The 17,662-nt window shown below is 40.0% G+C and overlaps 1 protein-coding gene across 13 annotated transcripts in view; it reads left to right on the top strand.

Moving 5' to 3' along the window:
- The window catches only part of LTBP1 (latent transforming growth factor beta binding protein 1), a 194,301-nt gene that overhangs the window by 66,308 nt on the left and 110,331 nt on the right, over nt 1-17,662 (top strand). For all 13 annotated transcript variants that reach the window (XM_079969437.1, XM_079969432.1, XM_079969440.1 and 10 more), the window contains 2 exons: nt 5,798-6,022; nt 7,669-7,946. In XM_079969437.1, the coding sequence (XP_079825563.1) occupies nt 5,798-6,022; nt 7,669-7,946 (503 nt within the window). The remainder of the gene's footprint in view (nt 1-5,797; nt 6,023-7,668; nt 7,947-17,662) is intronic.

Raw genomic sequence — 17,662 nt, 5'->3', positions numbered from 1 at the left:
TAAGGAAATTGCCTTTAAAATGTCAGTATTAGGTACAGGAGAAAGAAAATGAGTGCCAGATTATATTCCTGGGAAATGGGAGGCCGAACCATGCATTTTCCCGCTTTATTTGCATTTCTTCCATTTTGCCTGTAACAGAGCACCTATGTCTTTTCTGTTGTTCCATAGTTTATATGGAATCCAACAGAGTTCAAGGGACAATAATAAAACTGTGATATCTGCAGAATGATTTGGTTGCTGCTGATATGTCAATACCTTAGCTAGTCAAGCATATATTTCAAATAGCATGGGGGAAGGGGGAGTGTGATGACATAAAAGGGGTTCTGTGCCAGGGAAAGCAGATTAAGAGGACGCATAAAGTCAGACAAAACAGCTTGTAGAAGTATTTGTGTAAAAGCAGGACAAGGCTTTAAAACTTTTTTGGCAACTAGTGCCAGACACTTGGTGCTTAGTTTTCATAATATAATTGTTTCTTTGTCCATCCTACCCCTCCATTGCCATAAGACCAGTTATACTGCCAAAAGCAAAAAAAACTCCCCATCTAATGTTTATATATATATATATATAATTCGCCAATCATAACGGACTTATCTAGTATTATACAATACAGTATATGGAATTCATCCAGCTGAACAATGTGTGTGTTAAGGGGAATGAAAGTTGAGCGGTTAATCTACATAATAACTGGCTGTTGTACACATTCACAAGGTTTCATGGAGAATGTGCATCCATCAATTAAAAGGAAATTGTGCACATTTCCCAATCAGTATGTTCACATTCTTCGTGTGACCCGTTGAATGTCCACAATGGCTGGTGGTTATGCACACTAATCGCTTAATCTTAATTTCCCCAAACATATATTAACCACTTCTGCCCCAGTCAAGTGTTACTTCAAAAATTTAAATAAAGAATTGAACCCTTTGTTGGTACTTTGAATAGAACACCAGTTCACACTCTTTGTCCATCCAGATTGCTGGATGCTCTATTCTTACTAACTCTTCCTAATTCCAGGGTCCTACCTGATCTCTTTAACCAAAGATGCCAGAGTTTGTAACTAAGACCTTCTCATGCAAAGGATGTGCTATACCACTCAGCTATTTGTGGTCTATCCAACATTGGACATAAATAGGTATGATGCAGATTTCGCCTGCTATGCCCAGTGTGTTGCCATTTCAAAACATGAAACAAGTGGAGGTATTCAAAAAGCATCTAAAAATATAGCATACTGTCCAACTTTGGGAACGGGAAAGCAGGACATCCACACACACTTTCTGACACCACCACCCCGCCTGGTCCACACAGAGTTTCAGGGACTTTATGCCATAGGAGAATATGATTAAAGTAATGTAATCCTTTGTTTTAGCATGGGCATGTCTAGAAGGTATCCAGCTCCATAGTTTATTATGCATCAGAGTGTCTTACTAACCTAAACTAATTATTGTTCTAGGAATTTTTTTTTATCACATTGAATAGTGATTCATTCCATAGCTAATGGTTTGTTGAAGCATAACTTTCCTGTAGCATTCTCACATTCATAGTTACCGTACATGGATAGTATTTTTTAACTACCTGATGGGATTTCTCATAGCCCTAGCAGACACCTTTCCCAATTTAGTTCCTAATTTAATTCCTAATTTAGTGGCACTGGTAACTTATCCTGTGTTCATAGCAAACCCATGCACAAAGAGAAGAGAAATGAACTTTACTGTGCAATAGTTTATATTTGCATATAATGTACCTGGTGATCTGTGTCGGATAAAGCAAATGAAACAAAAGTAAAACTGTTGACTGTCTTATATTGAAAGTTACAGTTCTATGTGAGGTTGGATTCAAATGAAATATTCTAACAGTTCTGACTTGTTTTGCAAACGTTTTCCTAGATGCGGAAGTCCATGCCAAGTTTGAATAACTCAAATCCAAACACAAGAACCATTCTGACAAATAACTGATAAAAATACTACTGCTTGCCATGGTGAATTACCCAAAATCTGTTTCATGGATTTGTAAGGTGCATGCTCACCTTTGCAGTAAGGACAAGCATGATAAAGCAGGCTGCTATTTTTGTTCTGCCAATTGTAAATCTCTCTGATAACATGGATCATCCAACGTCATACATTTGCTTTTAACTTTCTAATGTTTCAATTTAATGCATTAAAGCAGATATTTGCTAGGCTATTTTAAAACCAAGATATGTTGTTAACAGTAGATTATTCAGATTCAAGAGTCTTAGAGAGCCTAGTGCTATGGCACATTAACAGTAAGCGCCTGAATGGAAAGCCAAACCATAAAAGATGGTGCTGTCATTCACACATTGCTCTGTTTAGAGGTGGAGGAACATTTTCACTCCACAGTCCAGATCCTTATCAGGATGACTCTTGTGTGCCAAATTTGACAAATGCTCAGGGTTCCAACCTGTCAGTCACCTGGCTTCACAATGACATAAGATGTAAGGTGATTTGAAGTTCTGAAGTTGGTACTTCAAAGCGCATTGCAAAGCGCTGCTAAAATGAAAGCGGGAAAATCCATTTTCACAGGAGTAAGGTAGTGCTGGACATATCCTATATACCAGAGGTGGCCAACTCCCAAGAGACTGTGATCTACTCACAGAGTTAAAGACTGGCAGTGATCTACCCCCCTTTTTTGGATTCAGGTCTAAGTTGTTGAGCTTTTTTTTAGGAAGGAAAGCCCTTTTTGGGGGGCTGCAGGGCAAAAATGATCTTTTTTTTTAGGGGAACCAAACTTGTTAAGCTTCTTTGCAGGGGGCCCACGATCTACCTGTTGGATGTGCCTGCTATATGCATTGGGTGCATGAAACATACCTGAAGCTCTCATGAGTCTCTTTCTATCCCTACATATCCTGCTTTGCTAGGAAGGAGCGGCGGGGGGGGGGGGAGGAATACAATAATGGAAGCAGAATCAAACAAGTGCTGGCTTTCTAAATTTCAAAAGGGAAAGTAGCTATTTTGCTGTAATATTTGAAATCTTCTGGCCACAAAGATGGCCTAACCCATGATTTGCTAACCTGGTGACTTCTAGATGTTTTGAACTACAGGTCCCATTCTCTATAACAATAGGTCACATTAGCTAAATCTGAATTGCAGTTGAAAACATCTGAGCACACCATGTTAGGGAAGGCTGACATAACCTAATGAAGTTTGTGTAATGCTTCCTTCATTCCATTTTTACAAACTTAAGACTTTTACCCTGCTCTGTTTCATCCCACTTTTATTTTTTGCTTAACATCTAGTGTGATTAGCTGGAAGGATTGCTCATTTTTTGTGATCTTTAGTTGGTGTAATAAAGGACCTCCTCGTACTTTCGCATTTTCCTGTTAACGAACCAAGATGGTTTCCCGCCATTTTGTTCAACATTTAAATTAGACTGTTGGTCACAAGTTGCTCAGCCCCCCAATACTGCTTTTCTTCTTTGCTTCCCCTTTTTGTGCATTAAATCTTCATTGTGTGCTCCATTGTCAATTCCGACCTGATCTGTTAACTTAGTGGCTGAACAATAATTAAAGTATAATACTTAAACTTCGGTGGTTGTGTTGGTTTCACAGAAACAGAACTGGCGAGAGAGGCTTTAATTGGACCTAATAGTTTAAAGCTGTGAAAGCTTTTTAATTTCACTGAATGCTTCATTAAGCACAATGAATATTCAGAGCATACAAGGACAGCATGGGTATTTTTAAAAAAGGTTTCGCCTTCAGTAGCTTCTGCAGCCAAAAGCCTTGCATCACTGATAATTAGATTTCCTCTTGGCCATAGGTGGGTGTTCCCTGCTAATTCTTTAGATGCATTGATGGCTTACCGCATGGCACTCTGCCCACGTGGTTACATTACCAGCAGCCACTTACATAGATGGCTGCAGGTAGAAATGGGCTTTAGGGGAGATGAGAGCAGGGAGGAGGAGGAGGAGGAGGAGGAGGAAGAAGAAGAAGAAGAAGAAGAAGAAGAAGAAGAAGAAGAAGAAGAAGAAGACGACCAAGCCCACTCTGGGTGGCTTACAGCATGTAAAAAAAAAGTAAAGCATTAGAATTTAAAAAATTCCTGATACAGGGTTGCCTTCAGATGTCTTCTAAAAGTCAGATAGTTGTTTATTTCCTTGACATCAGATGGGAGGGTGTTCCACAGGCCGGGCACCACTACTGAGAAGGCCCTCTGCCTGGTATATACAGAAGCCACATGCCTTGAAATTGTTTTGGGAGGATAAGATGTGCTATGTAGCTTCCTCTTAAGCATTATCCACATGCTATTCTCCAGCTGAAATTTGTAACCATGGCCCAGCAGTTGCTGCAGCCGTGAATGCTAGAAGGAAGGCCACTCCCTGCTGCAAGGCCCATTTCCACCTGGCCTAGGGGTCGGGGCCCACACTCACCCTGAACAGCTAAAAGGCTCCAGGGAGGCCACTGGAACATTGCTGGAACAACTCTTGGGTTGGGGCAACTGGCTAAAATGTATTTAAATGTTTTAAACAGTTCTAATTTTGGTTCCTCTGTTTTGTTTGGGGGTGGCGGTTGTGCTCCATGAGATCTCACCAAAAACTGGTTCTGCTGCTGGCACTGCTTATTTGCCATGGGTGGTTGGGACACTCTTCGGCTTCTGCCTCCTAAGGAAGCTGCCTCAGCCCACCTTTTTTGTCAGTGAAATAAATCCTAAAATGAGAATGCTTGAACTAAGGCTGCAAATTCTAGCAAAATGTAATGCAAATGGACAGCCAGTTCTTTGTTAGGATATGATGCCTGTCTACTTGCGGAAAAAACACACAAAAGAAGTGATGATTGCTGTACTGAGTAATTTTGTGATCATCCATTGTTCAACCACTTTGTACTATTTTCATTCATGTCCAGAATAAGAAGAAAAATAGGATGGCCGTTGGGTCTATATTTAGTACATTTGCTGTTACATTTGGTAAAAATATCAATCTAATAAATAAATATTTGAAGTCCTGACTTTAAAATCATTTGTGTTTGACATATCTTAAAGATCTAATAGTACATATATGGCAATATGTGCATATTTTAAAAAAATATTTCTGCTATGCAGCCTATCCAATAGTTTATTACACCAGTCTTTTTATAAGTCTAGTGAATTATGTATCTCAGTTGGAATTCTCCTCTTAGTAGAAAACATGCACATTCTTCATCAGATACTGGCCTTTTATAGTAGCAGAAAGACACTGGTGTGACTTGCTCTCCATGTTCTCTCTGCTATCTCACATGTTGGCTCTCTACATTTGCACAACCTGCTCCTGAACTGTGGGATTCAGGACCGCCACAATATTGCCCCCTCCCATCTCCTAAAAGAGATAAAACCCTAGTTCTAAGCAGTGCTATTAAGCACTTGCAACATATTTCTCAATAGTTACGGTACAGGTAAAATTCAGAGACTTGCTTCTTATAACTCAAAATAGCAATTTTACTATGCATTCGGCCATGCAGTCTCTATCCAACAATCATATCCTGAGATGCAAGTGCTTGAATGGGTAAGTCTTTCAATGGTGCTTACTTCAAAATAAGTGTACTTGGCACTGGAGTCTTTGAAAGGTACAGTATATAACGCCTTGTAGAATTATTGCAAATATAACATTCCATGAATATATAACATGCTATGTTTTGCTAGTCAATGAAAATTATGTTTCAAGTAAAAAAGATTCATTCTGGCAAATGGTCAAAGTTACACAAGTGAGGATATGCCTGTCAGTCATTAAACAGGATGATTGAATAGGTGACAGTACTAAAAATGTGACTGAAGAGAAATTAACACCAATCTCTCTCTGTTTTTCTTTCTTCTTTCAGTTATTTGCCACCTTCCTTGCATGAATGGAGGCCAGTGTAGTTCAAGAGATAAGTGCCAGTGCCCTCCTAATTACACTGGTAAACTTTGTCAGATCCCAGTACAGAGTGGCATCGCTCCAAAATTTTATCATAATCCTCAGCAAGCAAACAAGGCGGTGGGATCGCATGTCATCCATTCCACGCATACTTTACCACTGACTATGCCTGGGCAGCAAGGAGTAAAAGGTAAATGATTTTCCCTATTGGCTGTGGTTTTACTTTTTTTAATTTTGGCTGCCAGACTACCAGAGACAGTCATAACATCTGTCCACATAGCTTTAAACATAGCTGAAATTCTGAGCCTATCTGAATGACAGAATGCTATTTTCCTTAGAAAGTTCAGAGAATTAAAAGAAAAAGTTCTTGAAAGGCTGCTTGATAAGTTATTTTCATTCATTCTGAAGCGAAAAAAATCTCACTTTCAAAATGGAACTGACATCCGAGATGTTATCCCTGTCTCTTTTTAGAAAATATATTTTCCTTCTGTTTGCCTTTTTATTATCTTGGTTGTCAGATAGGTATCCAGGGATATATGAGAGAGACCATATGAAAGCACCCTATTTGCTTTGATCATTTAAAATTGGTTGAACATTGCTGGATGGTCATGGTAGGTCAAAAGGGCACTTAGATTATAGCTGCTAGTTGACAGCTGTGATGTCATTTTTGTATGCAAGGTTGAAGCTACAATATTACCCAGAGAAGAGTCTATACTTAACACTGAATTTTTAAAGCAAGTCAGCAGCTGTTGATTAAAATAATCCTGCTCTCCCAGTGAGTATTAAGGTTGCTAATCACAAAAACTTTTTTTTTTTTTAGAGTAGCTAGGGGTGTCTTAGCCATAGAGGCTAGTGGCATGGGGCGCCATGGCACCAAGTACTGGAGGGTGCCAGGGAAGAGTCGGAGGCTGGATGTGGTGCCTCCTGGCATCAGCTCACCGCCCTTGCCCGCCTCCGCCATCCTGTGCCGCGCCCGGAGCCGTCGCCCTCCAGCCGCTACCTGCCTGGAGGGAAATGTGGGGGCGGGGGGCACCGGAGGGATCTATGCACCACAGTGCCAGATATGCCATCCCTGCTCTTTCGTGTAGCTAGTGCTATTTTTCTCTTTGTTTTCACAGAGTTCTCAGTTCAAGTAGATCAACAGCTACTTTGGGGCTCAAATGACAGGTTCAAGTGACAGATGGGAGCCCACCCATTTTTCTTTGCACCCCTCCTCCGGTTGTGAATCAGAGGTTCCAAATTTCACACTCCATTCCCAAAAGAGTCTCTGTAGATGCATGCATCTAGGACAGGCTTCCTCAACCTCAGATGTTTTGACACTACAATTCCCATCATCCCTAACCACTGGTCCTGCTATCTAGGGATCATGGGAGTTGTAGGCCAAAAACATCTGGATTTGGATTTGATATCCCTCTTTATCACTACCCAAAGGAGTCTCAAAGCGGCTAACATTCTCCTTTCCCTTCCTCCCCCACAACAAACACTCTGTGAGGTGAGTGGGGCTGAGAGACTTCAGAGAAGTGTGACTAGCCCAAGGTCACCCAGCAGCTGCATGTGGAGGAGCGGAGACGCGAACCTGGTCCCCCAGATTACAAGTCTACCGCTCTTAACCACTACACCACACAGGCTCTCTGGAGGGCCAAAGTTGAGGAAGCCTGATCTAGGAACACACCTGCTTCCTCACTGTCACAGTGGGGATCCACTTCATTTTAACCCCCTCTTGCTGCCCCTGGGCCAGTCCATTTCATCCCCTAATTTTTTTGTATTGGCGGAGCTTAACAACAACCATTCTTGTTTGGAGATTTTTTATATTTCCCCTTCTGTTTCTTTTTCCAGTGAAATTTCCTCCTAACATTGTGAACATCCATGTGAAACATCCCCCCGAAGCTTCAGTGCACTTTCACCAGGTTTCAAGGATTGATAGCACATCAACAGGACAGAAGGCAAAGCCATCCCAATCAGGACACTCCCAGGTTTCTTATCAAAGTCTACCATTTCAGAAGACCCAGAAAGTGCCTTCAACCTACTCTCACCAGCATCCTGTTTCGCATGTGTATCCTATTTCTGCTAAAACCCAGCTTGGGCGATGCTTTCAGGAGACTATAGGGACACAGGTAAGAAATGTAAATATTATTGGTAAGTGAATAAGTTGGTAACCCAATCATGTTTTAGAACTTATGTCTGAATACAAATGTTTACTATAGGTTTCATAAAGTCTAAAGGTTTGGGTTCTGGCAGACTTTCCTTCAGGAGAGAGTTCCTAATTAAGAAACCTCTGCTGTTTGCCGTTGGTGATTTAAGTTATTGGGCAAATGGGTTAGGGCTTATCCTGGGGGTGTGGGTGTTTTTTATTAAGCACGTTAATTAGACAAAGTTCCTTTTGAAGTACAATGGGTCCAGTCCAAATCTGACTCTTTTGAATGAGGTTCTCTTCAGTGGATTGAATTGTTCTATGAAGTGTACTGGTATCACTGCAGTTGACAAAGCATCAGCTTTATGTACATACAACTTTGAGAGATGATTTGGAATCTGCTGCTGTTGATCCTTCCAGAAAGGCTGTAGGGACTGGACATTCTGAATGGGAATATATGATGCCTGAAATTTTTACTCTGTTTACTCTTAGATCTGGGAAGAGCGTAATACTAGCATTGGACCTACTATTCTATGAATTGCGCTAATTAACCTCGAAGAGTATATTTCTTGGTTTAGAGGAGGGATGAGGAGCCCATGACCTTCCAGTTGTTGTTGAACAACTCCCACCATCCCTACTAACTGGTCCTGCTGGCTGTGGCAGATAGGAGTTGGAGTCCAAAAACATCTGTAGGGCCAGGGGGTCTCCAACATTTTTGTAGAAGACCTTAGTACTATTAATCATTTGAACCTCTTGAATCTCAGTGCATAGCTCAGAATATTAATATCATCATAAAGCTTAGAGTATTACAATCAGAGGTTATTATTTCGTAGAAATTATACTCAAAAGAGGAAAAGAAGAAAAGAGGGGAGAAGAGAAAATAAGAGCTTAAGAAAGAGAAGTTGGAAATGGGGGAAATAGAATAAGATTTACTGGAAAGTCCCAGTATGAACTTCACCATCATCTCACTATCCAATTGCCATCTTGATGCATGTTTACGGAATACATCTGGCACAAAGTAAGCCCTGGGCTTGACGCCAATGTTGGCTCTGTGAAAGTACCCAAAGGAAAAAAAATGGCAAAGAATAAAGAGGCTACAATAGGGGAAACTAAAGAGAGAATATAGAGGTGAGCATGGGTGAGCAGGGAGGGAAGAGAACTTGTTTTGAACATTTTATTTATTAATTCCAGAAGGGCAATTTAAGCTATTTCAAAAAAAGAAAAATTGGCATACTGCAGGTAGGCCTAAAAGCCAGGTGTTCAATAGCAACAACATGGGCCATATTGCCATGTCAGAATTCATTTTGTGGATTTGATTTTGCTCTTCCAGCTTTTTAAGTGCTGTTGTTACTGAACTAAATTCCGTTTTTTTCTAAGCAAATCCTAGTATATTTGAAATATAGTAACCTCTTCACACCTAAACATATATAAATATATTATTAGTTTAGAAGAGTAATCTCTCACACATGGATACTGATCCAAAACTCCAAGAGTGCTCCAAAATGTTTACATAGATTCGTAATCCCCTTCACTGTGCAGCTCTGTGTGCAATTGGGGGTATATGGAGATGGTCTGACTGTTGCAAAAACTGGAGAGCACAGCTCCCACATATATCAACAAAAATATTAATGGTGCATCAGTATGTACAGCTAAATCTGTTTAGAGTTGCAGTCAGACAAATATTGTCAATATTGTAGAGTGAAAAATAATCAGGACAGATGAAAGTAAATGCTTCTTAACACAGCACATAAGGAAACTAGAATTCACTACCTCAAAAGGTAGATGTCCACCAATTTGGGAAGGCTCTAATAGGGATTCAAAAAAAAGTGTTCCTGAGGGATAAGGCTAGTCATGATGCCTAGATATATATTACCTCACAGACACTGGAGGAGAGAGAAGTGGTAATCTAAACCTTGATTTACAGGTGGCTGTGAAGTACCTAGTGACTACGACCAATTTCCCTATCATTTTGTCAGTTCCAGTCCTTCTGGTTTGACAGGTTTGGTGGATCCACTCTTACAATCAAGAATCACAGGGTTGGAAAGGACCCTGAGAGAACATCCCACCAAACCCCAATATCATAGCCATATCAAGTTCTGTAGTTGTAACAATCCATTGAAGGCTCTGAAGCACTGAGCTCTTCAAGAAAATTTATCTTTGAATCCCTCTCCTTAGTTTCAACTGTTTAGCTATGGTATGCAGAGTGTGAACAGAAGATTCTACACAAACACTTCCTGTGTGAGCTCATTCAGTCACTGCTTTAGTTTTTTGCAGTGGACTTTAGCATCCTAGTACAGTATCCTAAGATTCCTGTTGCCAACATTATAGTAAACTAGAATACCTGTAAGTTTGCTTAGTTTTATCTATAATGTCTTGAATTTTATTTTTTAAAATCTGACACTTCTAGACAGAGTGGAGTGCATGCAAATTCTGTAACTTGGCACTCCTAACTTCATAGAATTGAGGGGAACTTAAATACTGAAGAAGGGTGATCTGAAAGCTGTAAGAAGCACAGGGATTTAGTTTTGGTAACTTTCCATTACCACCCTGACTCTGGTCTTCTGCCCCCAATTAATTGCTCTAATAGTGTTTAAATTTGATCCAAAACTTTTCATGTGATCCAGAATATTTTGGTTTTGTGTGTAATGAGAGAAATCCCAAATTCTATTTGTATTACCTTGAGACCATTTTAATATTAATATCTTACTAAGATTTGGATGACTTCTCAAGATAAACAGATGAATTTATTTTCTTGACATATTTAATACTTGCTCTGATGCAACTGGTGGGAACGTATATGGGTTACCAACCCCACCTCCCCATTTTGTATTCATTTAATGTAATCACTTCAAATGTTTATATCTGTGCTGGGTAATCTCCATAATACTACTTTGCTCAGCAGTTGTCAGTGTTTATGTATTTTCTTGCATGGTGGATTTCTTAAGTTAGATTCGGTGCTCAAAAATGTTTTATTAATTACTTTGGGATCAGAGGTGATTTTACTGTCTGCAAACGAGACTGGTAATATAATGCATGTGTATGTCTTGGCAAAGTATATAATCTATTGCAAGACCAGATTAGTCTTGTTACTTCTATCCGGCATTACAAAAGTGTTGTGTTTATTAGATTCTTAATTTATATAATGTGTTGTAAATACATAGTCTTGTGTCTGAAGACATTAGTACAATTTCAGTTTGTGCTTATATTCTGTAACAATCTTAACTCCAGTTTGGATGATCTAATTTGGATATTTCCAGTCTTCAAGTATTAGAATCCATCCATGATATTGTATAATATTTTGATGGACTGTATTCTGTGTCATTATTAAACACGAGCTTTTCCTTTTTCCTTCTGTAAACAAGATTTATTTATTTAAAGCATCTTTGCCCTAATATTCAGCCTATGCAAGGGACCCAGCACAGTTTACCAACATAAGAGAGTCACTGCCCTCAGGCCTGCAATCTAAAATACGGCACAGAAGGAAAAAGGATTGGGAGGGAGAAGCAAATCCCAGAAAACAAGGAAACATAAACTTAAATAATTATGGCCTTTAGTGACCTGCTTGGTAATTCAGCAGGTGATGGAAGCCATTACATTTTAACACTCTACGATTCATCTGTGATTAATCTAAAAGAAATGAATAGCAAACTTCTTCTTTCCTTAATCTGACCATGAGTTCTAGTGGTTCTTTTGCCTGTTTCCCTTGATTTTATCCTTATTCTACCCCCCTTCCTGCTGAAAAACAACACACACATAGATTTCTGCTTCTGGCATAGTTCCAGATAGAGCTTTCAGGAATCATCAGCACTCTTCATCTATTAAAATCACAAGCACTCCAAGGCAGAACTTCAAAATGTAAAGCCTAATGTCTTGGTCAAATACTTCTGTTACTGTATGTTCTCCACATGTGGGGACAATCACCTCTGTACAGGAGGAAAACGTGTTGCTTCTTAGCTCAAGGTTGCTGTGTGCCACTGGCCAAATTACACTTGTACCAGAGAGTGTTTGACATGCCATCCTATTTGACTTTGATATCCGTGATCTAAGGCAGTGCCTGTTCAATCAGTTTTTCTTGGATTCCATTTGGGAAGAAGGGTGGCACAACAAAATGGTCTGCTAGGAGACTAGGTAAAGGTAAAGGGACCCCTGACCATTAGGTCCAGTCATGGATGACTCTGGGGTTGTGGCGCTCATCTCACTTTACTGGCCTAGGGAGCCGGCGTACAGCTTCCGGGTCATGTGGCCAACATGACTAAGCCACTTCTGGCGAACCAGAGCAGCGCACGGAAACGCCGTTTACCTTCCCGCCAGAGCGGTTCCTGTTTATCTACTTGCACTTTGACGTGCTTTCGAATTGCTAGGTTGGCAAGAGCAGGGACCGAGCAATGGGAGCTTACCCTGTCACAGGGATTCGAATCGTTAACCTTCTGATCGGCAAGCCCTAGGCTCTGTGGTTTAGACCACAGTGCCATCCGCATCCCTTGCTAGGAGACTATCTTGATGCAATACTGTAAAAATTATTACTCCCGTCTGGTGTAGAATGTGTATGGAGAAGAGGTTGGCTAGAGCACATGTTGCACAGGCAGTTGTGCATAGAAAGAATTACAGTTAGAAACCAAACCCACAGAGGTAGGTTTGTATAAAATTAAGAAATGTTACACACTATGCCATTTGGTATGGAGTCAATTATTCACCGCATTTGATTGGTGCCAAGACAGCACCAAATGCATATTCTTTTCATTGGATTCTTATCCTGTTCCACAAAGTCAGCCTGCACTTGAATAAGTGAGCTGTTCATAAGAAAACCCATTTGAATACTTTCCCTAAGTCTTGCAGTTTCATTTTAAAATTAGAATTTTAATGCTTCTTCCACCCTGCCCGCTCCATCTTTGTTCAGTATTCTGGGATAAATTGGGTAATTCCACCCACAAAAGTTGGTAGTGGAGCAGGGGAAAGGACCTATGTGGGAATAATTCTGATCACACATCCACTTAGATCAGTCGGTACAGCATTGCAGCTTAAATAACCATATCCCCATTTGTGGTGTTGGTGACATCAATATTTTATCTAATTTTATCTTTATACTTGACTTGTCTATTACCTGATTCTTCTGATATGGAAGGTTTCTTTGTGTTGGTTATTGATAGAACAACAGGTGCGCTCTCATTTGTGTATGTGGTAGATGCTTCTTTTTTAAAAAAAATAATGTTTATGGTTTGCACTAAATGTTTATGCTCATTAGTAAACTGTAGTTTCTGAGTGAAACAAATAATTGGATCTGAACTGTGCATTCATAATCAATATGATCTGTGGATGCTGCAGTACAGAACTGACAGGATGGTAAAATGCTGGCTGTTACCTCAAATCACTACTGACTTGTATTAAACATCTTTTAAGGGCTGGCTAAGACAAATAGCTGTGATGAAACTGCTCCTGGATTTGCCATTTCAGATTGCAGGTACAGAATCAAATGACTGATTTATTCCCCGTAGCATAATATAATGCTTTACACAGAGGGATTGTGTCAGTCAGCACTGGGTTGTTCCTTACACATTATTTTTGAATTATAGTTTTATATTAGGGATGGATAAATCTGACCCTTTTGCTTTCTAGATTTCTCATTTTTCTAACTTTACTTCACCCCTTTTCGACATCTGTTTGTGATTTAAATTTTTTAGAAGTCTACATGAAAATTTCTATGCACTTTCAGACGCATGTCACCTAATAAACAGTTTTTTGGATGCAGATTTCCCTAATAGAAGGCATTTTTCCACATTTTTCTGTGTGAAGCTTTCTGTAATACACACATTTTTGGATGCTTTATATGGTTGGAGAAGTACATTAAAAAAATCGAGTGCAAATTTTGAAGGATACCTGTGTTTAGTTTGTGTATTACTGGTATTTTGGAAAGTATGAATTAGGTAGGCTTACATTTAAATGTGAAATAAACAAATTTCTTCCCATTCCCCATTTTGTGTTGAACTGCATAATTATTTTTATTGAATTGTCTGTTTCTGCCTACTGATATTGTCATATGATTATATTGGTAACAGTTCATACCTGTGAATCACTTTGAGTGCATCTTTGTTTTGGAAAAGCTGCATACAGATATCAAATCAAATGAATGGTTCTTGGTTTCGAGGGATGTTGAGAAGAATGAAGTGCATAGGGCCAATGGGGAACTGGAATTCAAAAGCAGAAATTGAGAACACAACATTTTTGTGCTATCAGTTTGTGAGTTTGTCAGTTCATTTGGTATTGGGATGTGTGGGTGTGGGTTTGTGTGTGAGAGAGAATATAGGGTTGGAGGTTAAAAAAAATGAATAAGAGGAAAGGAAACTGCTTTGGGATGGTACTTCCTTTTCATGCAGGTGTATAGCATTTTTCTTTTTTGGAGTCTTGATGTGTTTCCTTTAAGGAGGCAGCACAGTGTTTCATATTTTAAAATTTGTTGGCTGTCATACAGTTTGTTGGCACTGGAAAATGTATTTGCAGCAGCAGCTATGATCCAAAAGTAATTCAATTGTAGTCCATAGGCTGTTTTTTTCCGTACCATTAAGAATATTGGTCAACTCTATGCCTATACTTTGAGTCTTTTTGGAAGCCAAGAAGTCTGGCAGCTTAGAGCACTGGTCAACTGAGTCTTATTAAAAGCAAGCAAACAAGCAAGTTTATGTTTCTTTTCCTTGACTCCCTCCCCTTTCAGCTGCTTTTCATTTTAATTCTAATAAAAATGCCTTTATTATGACATACAATATCTTGTTATTCCTCAAAATATGTTTATAGCGTCAGTGATACAGACAATAAAGTTTGTACTGCTAATGTGTGCCCTATTAATTTTCCACATGATTAATGAGTGTTGAAATTGTTATGGGACGCTTGAATGTAGGAGAAATATAATTTAATACATATGTCTACCATGTGTCAAGAGTTTATGTATTAAGGCTCAGTTTTTTTAAAAAAATTCAATATATTTGCATCTGTTTGGCTATAATTGCTGAATTTGGGTGTAGCCACTGATATTGCTTAAATTGGATAATATTAATTTAATTCATTTAATGCAGGGGTTTTCATTACTGAGGACCACACAATTTACTTACTAAGCTGTATGTAACTGGTTGGCATCGGCCTGGCTCGGGAGACAGTGGAGGAGTGTCCCTTTGGCGGTGAGGTCAAACTGTTGGAAGGTTACAGCGCCTGCTATGTTGTAGAGACCAATGCAGGAGCAACATGTTTTGTAACTGAGACAGTTTTTATGCAGATATCAGATGCTAAACAGTAGCTGATTGATGTGCTTATTCTACAGCATCCTTATCTAGAATTTTTTGCTCTTGAACAGAAAAAACCCCCTCAGTTATTGAATCAGGATTTGCTTTTTGATTAAAGATGTGAGCTCCATGATAATATCTATAGGAGCACTGTTCCAAAGCTGTGGTCCGCATAAAAACTAAACACATATGAACCATGCCCACTTTGACCTGTGGTGTGGCAGCACACCTACACTTTGGAATCTCCTGCCTATTGACACCAGGCAAGTGCCTTTGCTGTACAGTGGTGCCTCGCAAGACGAAAAGAATCCGTTCCGCGATTCTCTTCGTCTAGCGGTTTTTTCGTCTTGCGAAGCAAGCCCATTGACGGCTTAGCGGATTAGCGCTGTTAGCGGCTTAGCGGCTTTTAGCGGCTTAGTGGATCAGCTGATAAGCGGCTTAGCGGCTTAGAAAAAGGGGGGGAGGGGGGAAAAGTCGGAAAAACTCGCAAGACATTTTCGTCTTGCGAAGCAAGCCCGTAGGGAAATTCGTTTTGTGAAGCGCCTCCAAAACGGAAAACCCTTTCGTCTAGCGGGTTTTCCATCTTGCGAGGCGTTCGTCTTGCGGGGCACCACTGTATTCTTTTCAGCACCTTGTTAAAACATTATTGTTTAGGGAAGCTTATAGAGACATGTAGAAGTTACATGTGTATCTTCTGAGGATTTCAATCATCTTTTGAATGTTTTAAAATACCTCTTTTTATGGTTTCTTCTCATGAATATTAACGTTTTATACTTTTGTAAACCACTTAAGAGTTTTTATAATAATCAATACAGTACATATATTTTGTTAAGTAAAATAAATAGCTGTGGGACCGTCAGGAGGGCTTCTCCCGATGATTGCAGTGATATGGTCACTGTATAAAGGACAAGGCAGCCCTTTCAGTAACCTGGTTCTAGATCACTGAGGACTTTGTACACTAACAGCAATGTTTTGAACCTAGCTTAGTATTATACTGGCATGTATTTGGTAATGTACAGAGGAAAGATCTGTCCATTTGCAGGCAGATTTTGCAAACATTTCTTAGGGAAGGTAAATCATATTCATTTCATTGGTCTCCCAACTATATTTCAAACTGCTACATTGTAATTTACTATTGTTATTATTTTAGAAAATATTATTCTTCAAGTAAAATCAGATGCTTTGCACTTTTGGAAGCACTTTTTCCTCAAGAGTAGTCAAAATATCTCATAAAGTAGAATAGTTATAATTGCCTGGAATTCCTTGAAGCTCAGGGCTTGGTTTCAGGAGGTCTTAAGCAAACACTGTCAGAAATCTACATGGATATGTTTACTTTACCATATCAGTGCTCCATAATATCAGAGGATTAAATATGTATCAAATAGCAAAAGCATCAAACACTGTTTTAATTAGTTGATAAAGGAAAATGCAGTGATTGTTGCTTGCTTAAGAAGAATGTTCAGTGGAAGCCAAAACAAATGCTGTACAAGTTCTGGAGAAAATCTGGAAGTATTTAAGGGTTTCTCTCCTCTTCATCTGAGACTATATAGGTTTATGTGCCAGTGTTGTATTGGTTAGTATTCTTCAGCATAACAATCAGTTATTCAGTAAGGAAATACGATAATTTTATCAGCAATACAGCTAAACAAGCCTTTGTACTTTATGTATTTTAAAATGAAAAATGAGGGAAATGACTTTGCCTGCTCCACGGAAAGTTCAAGGGTGTGTCTGTTCACCTTGGAACTGACATTATTGTGGTACATGAAACGTATAGCCTCTGAGCTGAATCTTAAGGTCACGATGGCTTACTTCACAGACAAAACATCACCTGATTTCAACGCCATTCAAACATGTAATATCACTTTATTGTTCACTATATTATCATGGTGTTTAAATAAAAACACACAACAAAAGGCAGCAGATGGGTCATGTCAGGGGTTCAGGGAGAGAGGCGCAGAGGAGGGAGGAGACCGAGAGTGAGGGAGAAGGATTCCAGCCTGACGAGGAAGAGGACGACAATGACCCGAGATGGTCCATGAGTCCGTCCAGTGAATCGGAGGATTCCCAAAAGGGAGCCCCCCTGGTCAAGCCAAGGGGAACCCAAGGGGGAAGCAGTCAGGAGCAGGGGAACGTAGGGGGAACCGCCAGTGGGAGTTGGAGATCGAGACCTGCTTCTCCACCGGAACGGAGTGAAGAGGGTGGAGTTACCAGTGTGTCGGGAGGAACAGAACAAGGAGCAGAGGGGGGAAGGAGATCGGGGCAAGACGTCCTGCCGGAAGGGGCGGAAAGCAGTACCGGGAGCAGTGTGGCTGTTGAAAGGAAGGTCAGGAGCAACGTACGCGCGCCAAGTTCAAATGTGGAGGCGCGCGGAAGTGGGGAGAGCTCTGGGGAGGAGCCTGGTGCTAAAGCACGAAGGAGGGGGCAGCAGGCA

This window comes from Podarcis cretensis, assembly GCF_951804945.1.
Source record: "Podarcis cretensis genome assembly, chromosome: 3".
Lineage (NCBI taxonomy): Eukaryota > Metazoa > Chordata > Lepidosauria > Squamata > Lacertidae > Podarcis > Podarcis cretensis.
Note: the sequence above shows the minus strand (reverse complement) of the source record. Positions and strands in the feature narration are given on the sequence as shown.